This window comes from Cinclus cinclus, unplaced genomic scaffold (genome assembly GCF_963662255.1).
Source record: "Cinclus cinclus unplaced genomic scaffold, bCinCin1.1 SCAFFOLD_32, whole genome shotgun sequence".
NCBI classification, from domain to species: Eukaryota; Metazoa; Chordata; class Aves; order Passeriformes; family Cinclidae; genus Cinclus; species Cinclus cinclus.
The window spans coordinates 1,592,576-1,609,008 of record NW_026912098.1 but is presented as its reverse complement, the minus strand read 5'-3'; the positions used below and the strand labels follow the sequence as shown (position 1 = coordinate 1,609,008).

Genomic DNA, 16,433 nt, shown 5'->3' with positions numbered 1-16,433 from the left:
GCCAAAGTAACCTACATAGTCCTGGCAGCTTTTGTCTGGGAGCTACCCTTGCATATATACAGAATTTTGGAGGCAGAATCCCAGTCTTGGCCATGAATGCCTGTGCTTGAAAGATGTTTTTTCCATGGGAAGAAAACATTCAGGGAATGCCGCCGGCATACGCAGGGCTTGGCACGGGCCAAGAAGGCAACAGAAAAACAGACACGGGGACAAACGGCCCCAGGGCTTCAGTTGCAGCAGCAGCAGCAGCAGCAGTGACAGAAGCGACTTTGTCGACCCTCTGGCCCTCCTCTCCCTCTCCCGCAGTCCCACAGCCTCTCTCGGTCTCTCTTTCCCTGGGTCCCCCTCCTCTCCCAGTCTCCATCTCCCAGTTCCTAGCTGGGCCATGCCCTCGGACTGCCCTGGCCCCAGGCGGGGATTTCCCATCCCTTTCCCCATCCCCATCCATCCCGGCACGGTCTCACCTCCACCCGGCTCTGGCTGTACTGGCGGTGGTGCTGCTGGATGGACATCAGTGCGTGGAGCGGCATCGCCTCCCTTTGGCTCCGCCTGTCCCGACACCGGCCCCGGACCCGGCCCCGGCCCCAACATGGGCCCCGACCCCAACCCCGGCCCCTGGCCCTGGCCCCAAGGTGTGCCCTGGCCACGGTCCTGGTCTTGGTCCTGGCTCCTCCCGGGCCCGTGGAGCACACACACAGCACGGCTGCTCCTGCTGCCTGTGTTGCGGTTTCCCAGGCCCGAGCTCCACCGCTCGGCAGCGCGGTCGCTGGCCCTGAGCCTCTGCTGTCCCGTTCCAAAGAGCGAACACCTGGGGCTGCCCGGCCCGGGGCGGCTGAGGGGTGCTCAGGGCTCATGTCTGGCCCCGGGCCGAGCGCTGACAGCCGCGTCTCGCTGGCAGGGGAGGCGCAGCACGGCACGAAGGAGCGGTACCAGCTCGGTTTGCTGCTGGGGTGTGGCGGCTTTGGCAGCGCCTGGGCGGTGACTCGGCTCTCGGACGGTGCCCCGGTGAGTGGCGGGATCAGTGGCAGGCAGAGGAGGAGGAGGAGGGAGGAGGAGGAGGAGGAGCTCAGCCTGCTGCTGCCCTTGGCATGCAGGTGGCCATCAAAAGGGTGCCATGAAACCACGTCCAGCACTGGGGCAAGCTGGTGAGTGAGCGGGGGCCAGAGGGAGAAGCTGGGGCGTGCCAGGATGGGATGAGTCGAGACCTGGAAGGGTGGAAGCTGCCAGGAGCCTGGAGGGAGAGTGGGTGTGGGGCCAGCAGAGCATCCCGTGCTGGGGGAGAGCTTCCTGAGTCCTGGCACAGCATCAGCCCCGCTGACGGCATCATGGTCCTCCTGCAGCCCGATGGCACCAGCGCACCAGTGGAGATCGTGCTGCTGGACAAGGTGTCCACTGACTTCCCTGGAGTTGTCCAGCTGCTGAAGTGTCTTGAGCTCCCCAACGACATCCTGATGGTGCTGGAATACCCGGAGTGGTGTCAGGACCTCTGTCATTTCATTTGGTCACAGGGGTTCCTGTCGGAGGAGGTGGCACAGGAGCTGTTCTGCCAAGTGCTGGAGGCCGTGCAGCACAGCACCAGCTGTGGGGTCCTGCACAGGGACATCAAACCGGAGAACATCCTGCTTGACCTGGCCACCAGGCAGGCAAAATTGATTGACTTTGGCTATGGCACCTACCTGCAGGACACAGCCTACACTCACTTTGCAGGTGAGCCCACACAGGGCTGTGTTCCCGGTCCCGGCATCTCCTGGCCCAACATCTCAGGGCCCAGCCTGGCTGTGGTAGCAGGGACTCTCCTTTTTGCTGCCAGTCATGGCCCTGAGTCTTCATCTGAGTTACTTTTGACTGGGGTGGGTGGGGGGCCAGCTTCCAGCCCTGCTGGCAGCTTTTGCCAGCCACTGTGTCCAGGACTGGGGCTGGGGCAGCCAGCCTGACAAAAACACCCGTGGGTGGGGGTAGTGGGTTGTGGGGGGGGTCCAAGCCTGTGCAGCAGCTGTTTTGGTGGGCAGGTGAGAAAGGGCTTGCACTACTGTGCTCACATTGCTTGCCTTGTCCTCATAATGTCTTTTGGGGCAATGCAGGCAGGGAGGATGAAGACATGGATTTTCCCCACCACAGAGTGGGTTTTTCCTTGTCATGGTCAGGCCTTGCCAGGGCTTCTGCTGCACTCTTCCAGCACCAGTGGCTCCTTTTCCAACCCCAAGTTTGAACACAAGTCCCAGGTGCTGGCCAGAGGCAAGGGGTCACACCATGTGCCACTGGTGCAGCCCTAGCATGCCCAAGGATTCTGGGGCCAGGCTCTGGGAGCAGCAGCATCCCCCTGATGAACTCCATCTGTATTCCAGAGGAACACCATCCTACAGCCCCCCAAAATGGACCCACTTTGGCTGGTACTATGGCAAGCCAGCTACCCTCTGGTCCCTGGGCATCCTGCTGCACCAGATGGTCTGTGGGGAGCACCCTTTCAGGAGAGGCCAGAACATCAGCTGGAACCATCAGCTCTTGCTGCCACAACAGGTCTCTCAAGGTGAATCCTCATCTCTGGGCACGGGGGGAATACCATTGCTGGGAGACAGCAGTGGGCTCGTGAGCATCCCACTCTGGCTGCTGCTGAGGAGGTGGCACATGTCCTGCTCTCCTGCTCTCCTCCAAAACAAAGAACTGATGGGAAGGTTTAGGCCCAGCTCTGAGCACATGCAGCACAGCCTGAGCATGAGAACAGTGGGGCAAAGCAGACTGGAGCCTCCTCCAACTGACCGGTGGTTTCTGCTTTCTCTGTCCAGAGTGCCAAGATCTGATCAGATGGTGCTTATCCATGCTCCACATGGAAAGGCCCTCGTCAGAAGACCTGTTCTGTGACCCTTGGATGCAGCAAATTCACCTGCCATAGAAGAAGGGAGAGAGCCACAGGCACACCTGGATGCAGGGCTCTGGTAAGTTCCAGTTGCACACAGGCCTTGGCAATCAGAAGCAAAGAAGCCCAGACTTTTTTGTCCTGCCTGTGTCACTGCACAGGGGTCATCAGGTGGGAACACACAGCCCTTGAGCTGCTCTGCCCAGCACTGGTGGCCACCATCTGAGCTGCTTTGGCTTGTCCTGGTTCACTGACAGCTGGGGGCCCTGGGCAGAACACTGAGAGCCTGGTCTCACCCCAGGGAAGGAGAAGGAGCCCCTGGAGAAGCTGTAGCAGGTGGGGCTGCTGCTGCTGGAGACAGTGAGGATGACATCAAGGATGGCAGCCTCTTCCTCCTCCTGGCCACTGGCAAGCTGAAGATGGATTTGGATTCTGGCACCTTCTTCAAAGCCAGGCTCCACGGCGAATTTACAGATGAGTCCAGACCCAGGGGGATGCTCCCAGATTTGGGCATTGCACAGCCTGGCCAGGAAGCAAAGGTTCCCCCTTTGCTGGGGAGGATGAAACTGATTCTTCTGTCATCTGCCAAGCTGCTTTTTGGCAGGGCTGGGGGGATGGGCTGGGGTGGGTACGAAATGGGAGTCAGCTCCTGGCCCTGCCAACAGCCCCCAGCACCCACCGTGCCCCGGGCTGGGGCAGCCAGCACGACACAAACAAAGCCCCATGGTGGGAGTGAGGTGGGACTCCAGAACTGGGCATGGCTGCTTTCCTTGGCAGGCAAGGAAGGGCTTGGGCTGCTCCACTGCCCTTGCTTGCTTTGGGATCACCATGACTTTTGGGGCCAGTGCAGGGGAAAAGGGAGAAAGCATGGGCTTCTCTCACCCGTGGGTGGCTTTTTCCCTGGCATCTAGGGTTGGGCCTTCCTCAAGCCCCTGACAGAGATTAGATTTTTTGCCATTTTTCTTTTCTCCCCTTCTGGACGGTAATCTATTTTCATTAATTTGTTGATTCTTTCTCTAAAGGAAGTGTTCCAGGTGGGCTCCAGTGTGGATCAGGAAGTGCTCGGGACCAGCTGTGACACGGATGGGCCGTGCCCTTGGAGAAGGCTGAGGACATCCCTTGGGACCAGCTTTTCTTCCAGCAGCGATGGCATGAGGTGGGTCCCCATCTTCTTGTCACGGTGGGATGAGAGCTTTTGGGAGATGGCAGCGAGCACAGGAGCATCCTGCTGTGGCAGCTGCTGAGGAGGTGGATGTGCCATGGCTGGCTGCAGGCTGGGCACATGTCCTGCCCTCCTGCTCTGCTGCCCAAGGCAGCAGTGATGGGCACCGCTCTGGGCACGGCCAGCACGGCCTGGGCACCGTGGCAGCTGGGACAAGGGGCACAGGAGCCTTCAGCTGACGGGCAATTTCTGGTTTCCCTCCTTGCAGCCGGGCCCTGTGGATGCTGAGGCTGCTCTGGGCTCTGCCAGGGCTCTGCTGCAGCTCAGCACCAGGCTGGCATCAGCCAAAGGAGAAATGGAGCGACCTGCAGCAGAGACTTGCTTGAGCATTTCAGCAACGCAGCTCAAGTTTGCAGAGTGTACACCTCCAAGGGAAAACATGACATCCTCCAAAAAGTAAATTTGTTCAATACCTTCTGAAAAGAAATCAATCTGGTATGACCCCAAATGATATTTTTCAGCCTGCTCAAGCTCTAGCTCAGTCCTTCTCTGAACAGTTCTCACCCCCAACTGCCTTTTACTTCACAGTCTTGGCGCAGAGAGTGGAACCAGGGCTGAGGTGCATGGGGAGCACCCAGAGCTGTGGCTTGCACTCAGTGTTTGCAAGTGTTGTGTTCTCATCTCCTGCAGCCTGTGGGGAAAACAGCCTGTGCTGCCAGGCCAGCACTGCCCCTCTGGGCAGGGACAAGGCTGAAGGGCTTTCCCATTCCAGAGGAGCCAGCACTGAGCCTTGGCAGGGCCTGGCAGGGCTGGACACAGGTCTGGCTCCTGTCCAGGACTCACTGCCCACCCACCCCCATTGTGCTCCCATGGACAGAAGGGTCTGTCTGTGCCAGGGGCTCTGGGATGTCTCTGTACCCATGGACAGAAGGGTCTGACTGTGCCAGGTGCTCTGGGATGTCTCTGTATCCATGGACAGAAGGGTCTGTCTGTGCCAGGGGCTCTGGGATGTCTCTGTATCCATGGACAGAAGGGTCTGTCTGTGCCAGGGGCTCTGGGATGTCTCTGTATCCATGGACAGAAGGGTCTGTCTGTGCCAGGTGCTCTTGGATGTCTCTGTATCCATGGACAGAAGGGTCTGACTGTGCCATGGGCTCTGGGATGTCTCTGTATCCATGGACAGAAGGGTCTGTCTGTGCCATGGGCTCTTGGATGTCTCTGTATTCATGGACAGAAAGGTCTGACTGTGCCATGGGCTCTGGGATGTCTCTGTATCCATGGACAGAAAGGTCTGACTGTGCCAGGCTATCCACATTGTCTTTGTACCTGTGGGACCAACATGGAGAGTGAAAGAGTCAGTCACGTTGCTTGCACACCCCTTCCTTTCTATTCCATACACATCCATGCACACCCCCATGTATGGATATATTAAAAGGATAGGGATGGGCAGAGATTTCCCACAGAGCTCTAACTTTGGCATAACTCACCTTGTAAGGCAGGGGACAGGGGATTTGTTCCCCAGCTTTGTGAGTAGGTGTCCAAGAGCTGAAGGCAGCAGCATTTGGGAGCAGTTTCAGGATTTCTAGGCAGGAAGTGGAGCTGACAACCATCTGCGTAAATCGCTGGATTCATTGGGATGGGCTGCTATTAATTGAGGAATATGGCACAATGGAGACATGAGACTTGGAAAAATCCCAGCCGTCGTGGATCTGTGCCAATGGGTAGCTGCAGAAACACTTTGTGTCTGCTTTGGGGACACAAGGTCCAAGGATCTGCAGTGTCAGAGGGAGATTGTGGCTGGTGGCAGGTGAAGTCCCGTTTCATGACATCCCAGAGTGGCACAGGACAAAGATAAAAGCACCCACAACCTCACTGATGAAGTCTTTCTGATGCTGCACATCCTATAGGAAAAGCCGCTGTCACCCAATCCATTTGGAGTTATCACATTAATTTTCAATACTTGAGGTTACAGTTTCAAACTGCAGTGTTTTTACCCTCAAAACACAATCATGCACAATCCATATTTCAATTTCCTGTTTCTTCAACCACAATTAAAAATGACATAATATTGCAATCAAATCCCAAAATCTTTTAAAAAAGGATGCTGAGGTCACTAATATGGATCCATGTCATCAGAACTTTCACAAAGCAAATAATTTAGTTGTCTTTTTAAAAAAGATCAGATACTAATTAATCCAAAGTTACAGAAGATTTTTCACTGCACATTGGGGTTTTTTTCCTCTAAACTTTCACTTTCACTTTTTGTTCTTTTTTTTTTCTTTTTTTTCTTTTTTTTTAAACACAGAGAACACATCCTAAGAAAGGAATGTACAGCAAAATGAGATGCATTTCTGATAAACAATGAAAATGTAGGCTCCTCCTCTGTTTACTTTTGTCTGGATACTCTGAAGAAAAAAATGTAGCAGATAGCAGCATCAGATGCAGAGTGGTTGCTTTGGACTAAACTGGAGTTGAGCACTGGTGACATCCTGATCCAGTCACGAGTTGCAGAATCCTTGTGCAGATCTCAAGCCCTGTGTTTGCAGGCACAGCACCTGCAGCTCTGACACAGCAGTGCATGAGAACAGCTCTGCTATTCCCCCAGAGAATCGGGGCTCTGCCCAAGAACGAGGTGCTGCAGTCCTTTGCTCCTGGTTCCCGTGTGGAGCAGCTCCTTCCCGCTGGCTGAGCTGCTCAGGCAGAGCCCGGCAGCTCCTGGCCCTGCAGGGCTGAGGCTTTTCCCCCTTGCTGGGCACAGACTGATGGAGCAGCACTGCTGAGCACGGGGACACAGCGAGGGACCAGGAGCAGCTGCCTTTGTCCACCTGCAGCTCCAAGGCCCAAGCTCTGAGCAGACAGGGCTGGAAGGGACTCGCAGGCTCCCTGTTTGCTGGGCTGCCCCCCTTGTGCCCGGCCCAGCTCTGTGTGGGGCAGAGGGAGAACAAGGGGCAGCTCCCTCCCAGCTCCCAGCCCCAGCCCAGGGACCCCTCTGGCCCCGGGGCTTGGGGCACTGTCAGCACCCTCTGCTCCAGCCACCGCTTCTGCTGGCACTGACAGCAACACCCAAACTGTGGCTGATCCCGAGGGAGCAGCAGCAGTGCCTGCATCTGATCCCTGACTCTGGGGCACGGCTGGACAAACGACACCCACAGCAGCAGCAGCAGCAGCAGCAGCAGCACATGGACCTGACTTTGAGCACAGCCCCTGGCACTGTTCCCTCCCGTGTGCAGTGGTGTCACAGCAGCCTGGGGCACCTGGGAGCCCTCAGTGCCAGCAGGGACTGGAGATGGCAGCCCTGGGCTCCTGGAGGTTGTGCAGGGAACAGAGGTGGGGACTGCCTCTCCATGTGGAGCTTCCAGATGGAAAAGGCTGCTGTGACCAGGCAGCTGCAAGGGCAGAGAAAGGAGGGGCTGGAGCCCTTGATTTGTGCCAGTTCCACAGTCCTGGGGAGCAGCCACTGAGCACAGGGGGAACAGAGGGCACAGCAAGAGGGACAAAACCAGTCAAGGTCAGAGACAGGAAAGAGCCAGAGCTGGGAGCAGGAACAGCTGCTTCATTGCACCCTTGGACAAAGCTCTTGGCTGAGCTTTCAAAGTGCTGAAAGGCATGAAGGGCAGAGAGGTGACAGCAAACCATGCTCCTGTTTGCACAGCCTCCCCTCTCAGTGTCCCAGAAGGATTTGGATGAACTGTATTCTTCTCTCTGAGTTGTCACATTCAGCATGAGCAGCTTAGCACCAGGAGCTAAAGCAGCTGAAGCTTTAGGCCACATGGGCTGACCAAGAGGGAACTTTTGGACCCCCAGGTTTAGGAGAGCGAGAAGTTGGGATGTGTCCCAAGGAGGCTGTGCCAGCTTCTCTGGAAGGCCCCGTGCCCTTCCAGCTACGGCTGTGTCAGCAGCCCTGGGGGCTCCTTCTGCTGCCCTGAGCCCGCAGAGCAGGGCAGTGTTTGCTGGTGGTTAGAGCTGCTCATAAACATCCTGTCAGGCAGCCTTAAACACTTGGGGCGAGGGATTCCTTCCAACCTGGGCCACTTTGGGTGGGCTGAGGGTGTCCCCAGGGCAGGTGGCAGTGTGTGCAAGGGCCTTTGTGACACAGAGCAGCACGGTCACCATGGCAAGGAAGGGGACATGGTGTCAAAGGACCCTTTGTGACCTGTGCTGACATAGGAGCTGGCAGTGACACAGCCACACCACAGTGCTCGGAGCAGGCGACGGGACAGGACGCGCCGGAGCGGTGCTGTGAGGAGCCCCCACACAGCGCACTCGTTCGTGTCTGACCCGCAGCTTTTCTGAGGCGTTATTCCTGCAGGTGACCTCGTGGCAAGGCTGTGGGACTTGGTGGCCCGCGGCCTTCCCGAGGCTTCTCTTTTGCAGGTGCACTCGCGGCCGGACCGCGGGACTTGGTGACCAGAATTGCTTACGAGGAGTCTCCTGTCCTTGTGGCAGGAGCCCTCAAGAGCAGAGTGCAGGACTTGCTGTCCTGCAGCCTTCCTGAGGCAACTCTGTCGTGGGTGTCTTCAAGGCACAACTGCACGACTTGTTGCCTCACAGCTTTCCCAAGGCATCTCTCTAGAAGGTGCCCTTGAGGCCAGACTCTGACATGGCGGGCAGATTTCTCAGCCTGTTCAATGTTTGCAGAGGGAAAAAAGAGGAAGGCCCTGGAGTATCCCCAGAAAAACCACCTGAGGAGCTGGAGCAGTACCAGCCAATGCAGGATGGTGAGTGGCACAGCTGGGCCACAGGGCTAATGGCTGCTGCCAGCTGGGCTCCATCCCATCCCATCCCATCCCATCCCATCCCATCCCATCCCATCCCATCCCATCCCATCCCACCCACTGTGGACATGGCCAGGGACAGGACAGAAGAGGGGCTGGGCAGACACCCCGCAGCAGCCGTGCTCCATCCCCTGGGGCATCCCGGGGCTGTCCCTGCCTGGGGAGCGCAGGGCTGGGCTGTGTTCTCTGGCCTCTCCCGCAGCCCCTCAGTTCTGGCTGCACTCACTCTTACCCAGGAGCAGCCACGGACCGGACACAAGAGCAGGAACCCACCTGCAGCCGCTTCCGCACAACACTGAAGGTACCTGCAGCCATCCCTACCTGGGCTGGGCCTGCTGTCACTGCTCAGCCCAGCACAGCGCTTGGAGCATTGCATGGAACTTGCCTCTCTTCCCTGTCCTTTGTTCTCCTGCAGAGGTTCCAGAAGTTCCTACGCATTCGACGTAGGAAGACCAGAACCACAGCTACAGAGGGCACAGCTGAGCCTGACTCCAGGCTGACCGAGCTCCAGGCAGAGCCAGATGTCAGCCCAAATTCACCTGAGTGCTCAGAGGGCTCTGACACTGCAAGGAATGATGGCAGGGCAAAGGCTGACATGGCAGAGACTGAGGACATGGCCGGCACTGCAGAGACTGAGGGCATCACAAATATTGACACCACTCCCACTCTGAGTCAGGAACTCATTGGGGACTATTTCAAGGAGCCCTGTGTTTCTTCCCAGCCAAACGTAAGCAGCCTGAGGCCAGGGCTTGAGGCCTCAAAGGAGTGCATGCCCACTCACGCCATGGTCACTGGGCCCCCTCAGTCTTTGAGGCCAGCACAGTGTGGCGGGGAGGGAAGCACTTCTTAGGGGAAGCTGGGGAGTGTCTCCCATGGACAGTGCTCCAAGTCTTCCCCACCTCCTCCAGGTGCCAGCCATGGTGAAAAGCATCCACCAGAGTCTCGTGTCCCATGCCACTGTGGGTGTCAGGCTGCGCACTGACATTTGGAGGCTGGCTGGAGAACACCCTGCTGACGTGGTGCTGACCCTCCTGCGCTGTGCCCCAACGTGTGACAGGTACAGGGTCCACGTGCCTTGAGAGCTCAGGGATCAACAGCCTTTAGGGCCCATGGCCCTGTACAGCCTGTCCAGTGGGGTCTGCCAGACAGGCACAGAGCTCCAGGACCCTCAGGCCCCTCTGTTTCCTCAGCCTGCTGCCATGCTCCCTCCCTCCCCCTCAGGGCATTGGGGCTCTGTCACCTGGGCCCCACAGCTGTACAGGGCATGGTCCTGTGCCTGAGACCCCCTGACACAGAGCTGTGATCCCACAGAGCTGCTGCAAGGATGTGGAGAGCCATAGGCTCGTCAGGACCAACAGTGGAGAAGGTGCTGCCCACACTGCTCTGTGTGATGGAGGATTGGCCTCTGCACAGCATGAGCACCTCTGATGGAGACAACAAAGACGTGTTTGCCCTGGCTGTGAGTTTGTGGAACTGGCCTCTGATCGCTCTCCAGTCGCCTCTCCAGCAGCTCCCCATCCTCCCCGTGCCTCAGGCACTGGGCTGAAACCTGGGCTAGGGACAGGCTCAGGGGGCACCGGGCCCGCTGCTCCCCCTGCGTCTCCCCTCAGGCCCTGCCCCATGGACAGCTCAGCCCTGAGCGCTGTCTCGGGCTGCTTCTTTTGCAGGCTACTCTGGTGATCTGGCTAATTGTGCCTCAGTGCCAGAAGGCAATGATCCTTTATTCCTCCCGCCTGTTTGTGGCTCTGCTCTTCCACGTTGTCATCACCACACAGCAGATGCCAGAGGAAGTTGATAACTTCTGGACAGCGTGCCGGGAGGAACATCGCCTTCCCAGCCAGCCCAACAGGTCCCAGTCCTCCTGTCCTTCCCATGCCCTTGTGGCCAGCACCAGTGCTCCCAGTGTGACCTGGACTTTGCTCTGCACACAGGTTTGCGGTGCAGGCCATGAAGGCTCTGCTCTTCTGTCTGCACTATGACCCTGAGGTGATGGCCATGGAGCGCAAGCGTGGCTGGGACACGCTGCTCTGTGCTGACACCCAGCACTATGCCGTGGGTCTGCTGGCCAGGTGAGACCCCCATTTCTCCTCTGTCCCCGACATTTGTGCTCTGTGCCCGGGGTGCCCCACACAGTCCCTGTGCTCATGGGCCAGAGGGATTTGTCACCAAGGGACAGCCAAGCAGACTGGAAAAGGCTGGGAGAGGAGGTGCCCAGAAGGAGCAGCCTCCCAAAATGCCCACATCCGCTCCAGGGATGCTTGGCAAAGACTGGATCTCTGTGACTCACTCCTGAGAGAGGTTTGCCTGCCCACCTCAGTGTCTTGGTGCCTTTTCCCCCATCAGGCAGATGCGCCGTGCCTCCCTCTCCGTGTGTTCTGGGATTGCACGCCGCCTGCTTGGCTGGCTCAGCAGGGAAGAGCCACGCTGGGATCTGCCTTTCCTGGCATTCCTTGTGGAGGTGAGCCCGATGGCCAGCGCTGCCTCTCTGAGCTGCCTCCCAGCTCTCTGTGGTCATCGCCACAGCTGCCTGGGACGGTGCCCGTGCCCTGTGCTGCTGTCTGGGCCCAGCCCTGTGCGGATCTGGGCTCCTGCTGGCTGGGTCCCCTGTCACTGCCCTGTGCCTTCCAGGTCCTGGACTGCTTGGATTTGACTCACTGTGCTGACAGCATCCTTGAGATCATGTCAAGGCATGTGCAGAGCAAGTGCAGGGAGAGGCGTCGCCTGGCGCTCCGAGGCCTTGTGGTGCTCAGCAAGGATCCCTCGATGGTGAGAAGGGGACAGCGGCTGAAGCTGCGCTGGGGAAAGCAGCCCCTTGGGCTGGCTGGGCTTCAGGAGCTGAGGCAGATGCTCCCAGCTCTCCTGCCTCACCTCCCTGAGTTCTTTGGGACAGGCCTTTGGCCTCTGGGCCCTGCAGTTGGGGTTGCAGTGCCAGGGCAGTGTTGGTGGTGCTGTCGTTCGTGGCTTCACAGCACAACCTTGTGTTCCACACAGGCCCTAAAAATGTGTAGCCTGTCTCAAAGCCTTTTGGAGCTGCTGGGTGATGCAGATGGAGAGGTGGTTGGCATGAGCCTCCACGTGTTCACCAATGTGCTCCAGGACAAAGACATCCTGATATCCAGCACCACCGCCCTGAAGCTGGCCCAGGCACTCCTGGCCCTCTTTGACAACGTAAGGCTCAGTGTCCTCAGCCACGGGCACTGGCTGCTGCCCAAAAACTTGGTGCCCTGTGGATTATTTGGGCTGTTGTTCAGGGGCTGCAGTAGTTGGTGCTGAGGTTTTTTCCTTTCCTCCAGGACAACAGCCACGTGCAGCTGCTCTCCCTTGACCTATTCTGCAAGGTGATGGAATTGGTAGTAGACGAGGGAAAAAAGCCCCTTAAGTCAACTGTGTGCCAGAGCCTACTCCCACTTTTATTCCACTGTCATGATGAAAATCGGCGTGTGGCAGAGGTGAGGACTCGTGGGCTGCTGGTGCATCCCTGGGAGGGGGCTCGGCTGCCTCCTGCCCTGGCACCTCCCGGGCTGCAGCCTCCTCCAGGCCTTGGCACAGGGACACGGGTCCTGTGCCCTGAACTGCGCTGCCATCTCCACATCTCTGCTGCTCTCCAGGCCTCTCGGGCAACGCTGCATTGTGCAACCAAATTCCTGAAGAAGAGGAATCTGGAGCAGCTGCTGAAGACGGAGCAGCTGTGGACGTTGGCCGAGTGCCTGGTAAGGACGGCCTGGAAGCCCCAGGCTCAGGCTGGAGAAGCCCCCTGAGTGCGGTGCTGGCTGTGTGGGGCTGGCAGCTGTGGCCGTGCCCAGTGCTGCACCCAGGGGCCGCACGGGCTCTGCTCCAGGCTCCCGTGGCCCCGAGCCGGGTGCCGACGGAGCCCCGGCCCAGCGGGGCCGCGGGGCGGGTCGGCACCGCGGCTCCCCGGGCAGCACCCGGCCCTCTGCCCCTGCAGAGCCCGGCGCCAGCGGCTGCCGGCCGCGCCTCAGGGCTGGGCGGGCAGGGGAGGCCGGGGCCGGGCGCCTCAGGGCAGCGCCTGCCAAAGGGGCAGAGCCCGCCCCGACCCTTCCCTGCCTGCCGCCGCTCTCCCCAGCTGGCAGAGGACAGGAGCCGAGCGGCCCAGCACCTGCGCCAGGCCCTGCCGTACCTGCAGAGCCCCCAGGAGCCCCTGCGAGAGGCGGCCATCAGGTTCATCGGTGAGCCCGGGGTCCCTCCCCACCCACCACGGCTCGGCCCCGGCCCCGGCTGCTGCCCCGGCGGCGCCATCCGGGCCCGGCGCCGTGGAGCCCCGGCTGCCCTCGGGGCTGCTGCCGCCCTCTCCCAGCCGTGCCCTTCCTTGGGTGTCAGGAGGTGGCGAGGGCCCGGGCTGAGCCCTGCCGGGCCAGGAGGGCCAGTGGCCACAGGGCTGGCAGCGCCGCTGGCAGGGAGCTGTGCCGCTGGGGCAGTGACAGGCTCTGTGTTCCCAGGGCTCGCCAGGCAGAGCTTGAGGGGGCAGAAGGAAGAGCCCCAGGTGCTCAGGGAGGGTGAGTGAGGGCAGCGGGCTGTCAGAGGGGCTGGTGGGGGGAGCTGCAATCCCTGGGCAGGGAGCTGCAATCCCTGCCCTTGCTGCGGAGGGTTTCACTCCCTGTGTGGATGAACGGTGGCGTGGATGGAGCACACAGAGATTTCAGGGACATGGGTGGGGGTATTTGTGGCCAACACCTTGCAGCTGATCCCCTTGGCCCCTCCTCTGTATTGGCCATGGAATAAGCTAGCTGGGATGGCCCTAGCAGGAAGGTCACCTTGGATTCCCACAGATCCGGGCTCTGACCATGGCTCCTTTCCTCTGTCTTCCAGTCTTTCAAGCCCTGATGACAGACGACATCCCTTCCCAGACAAACGTAGGAATTCAAGATACACTCAGTTGAAGAGCTGCAGAACCATGCTCATCTGCTGGCTCAGAAGAACCAGCATCCCTTTAAGCTCTCCAGATGCCATGGAAGATGAGGCAACCTTGAGACCAGAAGAGACCACCTGGAGCTCCAAGCACATCTGAGCCTGTTGAAGTTCATGTGGCTTCAGCCCTCTCCCTGCTTGTACATAGCTCTCTCCCTCCAGCCTTCAGACACTGCCCATCCTCTCATCTTCCCTCCACTATCTCTCCCTTTTCACTGCTCCCTCCCTCCAGCCCTCACACTGTGCCTATCCCTTTTTTCTCTTATATCTCATTCCACCCTTTTCACTGCTCCCTCCCTCCAGCCCTCACACTGTACCCATCCCTTTTGTCCCCTCCAGCTCCTCCCGTTGCTTCCCCCTCCATCAATAGATTTTGGCTTCTTCACTTTGCCTGCATCTCTGTGGAGCTCAAGCGCCGCAAATCCGGAGCCCTGGGACACATGGGCTCTTCCTGCCGTTCTCTTCCACGCTGTGTTTTGTGCAGAGATGCAGAGGAACAAGGGCAGATCAGGCTGGAAATATCTCTCTGCTAAAGGTCCAGTTCCACAACACTGTGGAGTTAGAGGTCATGCTGAGCACCCTGGAGCCCCTGGGTTTTAGAAGAGCCACTCCACCTGAGTATGCTCTGAACCCAACTGGGACGGATTCCATGGCAAGCATCCACAGAGGGCAAAGGAGACTGGAATGCTGCAAGGTTTCAACACCAGCTTCCTGAAAGCACAGCAATGCTCCATCCCTGCCCAGGTCAGGAAGAGGGCAGAACCAGAGACCATCAGGGCTTCTCAGGGAGCGTTGGGTGTGCCAAAGGACAAATGAAGCAGCAGCACAGTGCCCGAGACTCGGACGCGTGACCGTGCCAGTGTCCAGAGCGCTGTCAGGCAGTGCTGGGATCCTGAGTGCAGTTCTGGTCCCCACAAATGAGGAATCACAGCCCCTGCCCCAGACCCAGTCAGAAAGCCAAGCAAGTGAGACCAGAGGGAGGGCACCCTTCCAGTCTCTCTTGAGCATGGCTGCAAAACAGCCCCTGCTTCTTCTTCCTCCACCTGTGATTGGGGTGTGCTGATGGCAGAGCCAGCCAGGTTGTGCTCTGTGTGCCAAAGCCTGTTGAGAGGGGGAAGGAAAAGTGCTGGGTGCAGAGCAGAATCCTGTAAAGTGCTGGCAAGGGCATCCTGCCGGAGCAGAGCTCTGGTCTGTGGCCAGGAACAGACTGGTTTTGCTGCCATGAACGCAGGCAGGACTCCAGGCAGGTGAAGAGGCAGCGGGCAGCTTGTGTTTGTAGAGGGCCTGGGGCTGCATATCTGAACCTCCACCTGGAAACACACTTGGGGGAACGTGACCTAGAGCTGGAGTGCCTGTTCTGCAGCCCTCAGGGCTCTTGGCCAGCCCAGGGCATGTGCCACCTGCCAGGGACAGCTCTCAGCCTGCCTGGCAGCTCCCCATGGACTGTGGGCAGAAGTTGGAGGTGGAAGGAGCCACCCCCATCAGGGCAGATTCCTCCTGCTCTGGAGATGCTGCTGCATGGCCAGGGCTGCTCTCAGCTCTCTCCTCAAGGCAAGGCAAAGGGGCTGTCAGGTGTGTCTGTGTCCCTGAGACTCCTGCACTGTCCCACGGGGCATCAGCAGATGTGCCTCAGATCTGCCTCACAAAGTGCCTCCTCCTCAGCCTGCTCTGCCTACAGACAGCAGCAGCAGCACCTTGGCTTGCAGCATCTCAGTTTGTCTGAGCTGCCCTTCAGGCCCTGCTGCCAGGGAGATGCCCCTGGGCAGCGCCCTGTGCTGGGAGGGGGCTGCAGGGCAGAGCTGAGCCCCCAGGGCTGGGCTGGGCTCTGGCAGCACTGGCAGGGACAAGTTTTGGATAGAGACAAACAGCTCCCAGGAGGAACAACTCCAGGCAGCAGAGAGCCAGACTATAGCTAGATATCCCTCCATGTCCAGATGCACAGGGAAAGAGAGGATGATTCAGAGAAAATTATTATTTAACTGGAGTCTTCAAAGAGTCCACTTTATTTATAAAGAATGCTTATGTTCACCCTGAAATAGAGGAAGGTGTAATCAGGAAATGGCACCTGTGTGGTACAGTTAGGTCTGACTGCACTGGGTACAGGGAGCTCTGTTTTCCCTCTGGGCTCCCTAGTGTTCAGACTGAGAGTGATGCTGAAGATGATGCAGTAACTCAGCAGCAAAAACCTAAACTTAAAAATAAAAATGTGTAGTGAGGTTTCTCCATAGGAAGATAAGTAGCTTTGACTGGATTCCAGAAATTATTCCATACGATTGAATGAGAGATATTGCTCCAAGCTTGTCAATACCTTCTTTGAACAGTCCACAATGCCCAGAGTGCAGAAATGTCCAACAGCAGCTCCATCAGGCACTTCCTCCTGCTGGCATTGGCAGACACACGGCAGCTGCAGCTCCTGCACTTCTGCCTCTTCCTGGGCATCTCCCTGGCTGCCCTCCTGGCCAACGGCCTCATCATCAGCGCCGTAGCCTGCGGCCACCACCTGCACACCGCCATGTTCTTCTTCCTGCTCAACCTGGCCCTCACTGACCTGGGCTCCATCTGCACCACTGTCCCCAAAGCCATGCACAATTCCCTCTGGCACACCAACATCTCCTACTCTGCATGTGCTGCTCAGCTCTTTTTCTTTACATTCTTCATTGGAACAGAATATTCCCTCCTGACCATCATGTGCTACGACCGCTACGTGTCCATCTGC

At 58.5% G+C, this 16,433-nt stretch overlaps 1 protein-coding gene across 1 annotated transcript; it reads left to right on the top strand.

The window, feature by feature from the left end:
* The first annotated feature begins 504 nt into the window (after window positions 1-504).
* LOC134057281 (serine/threonine-protein kinase pim-1-like) lies at window positions 505-2,890 on the top strand. The gene is given in 5 exon segments (XM_062514276.1): window positions 505-1,005; window positions 1,095-1,145; window positions 1,341-1,707; window positions 2,348-2,527; window positions 2,784-2,890. Coding segments are annotated over 5 exon segments (1,206 nt in total).
* Window positions 2,891-16,433: the final 13,543 nt, after the last annotated feature.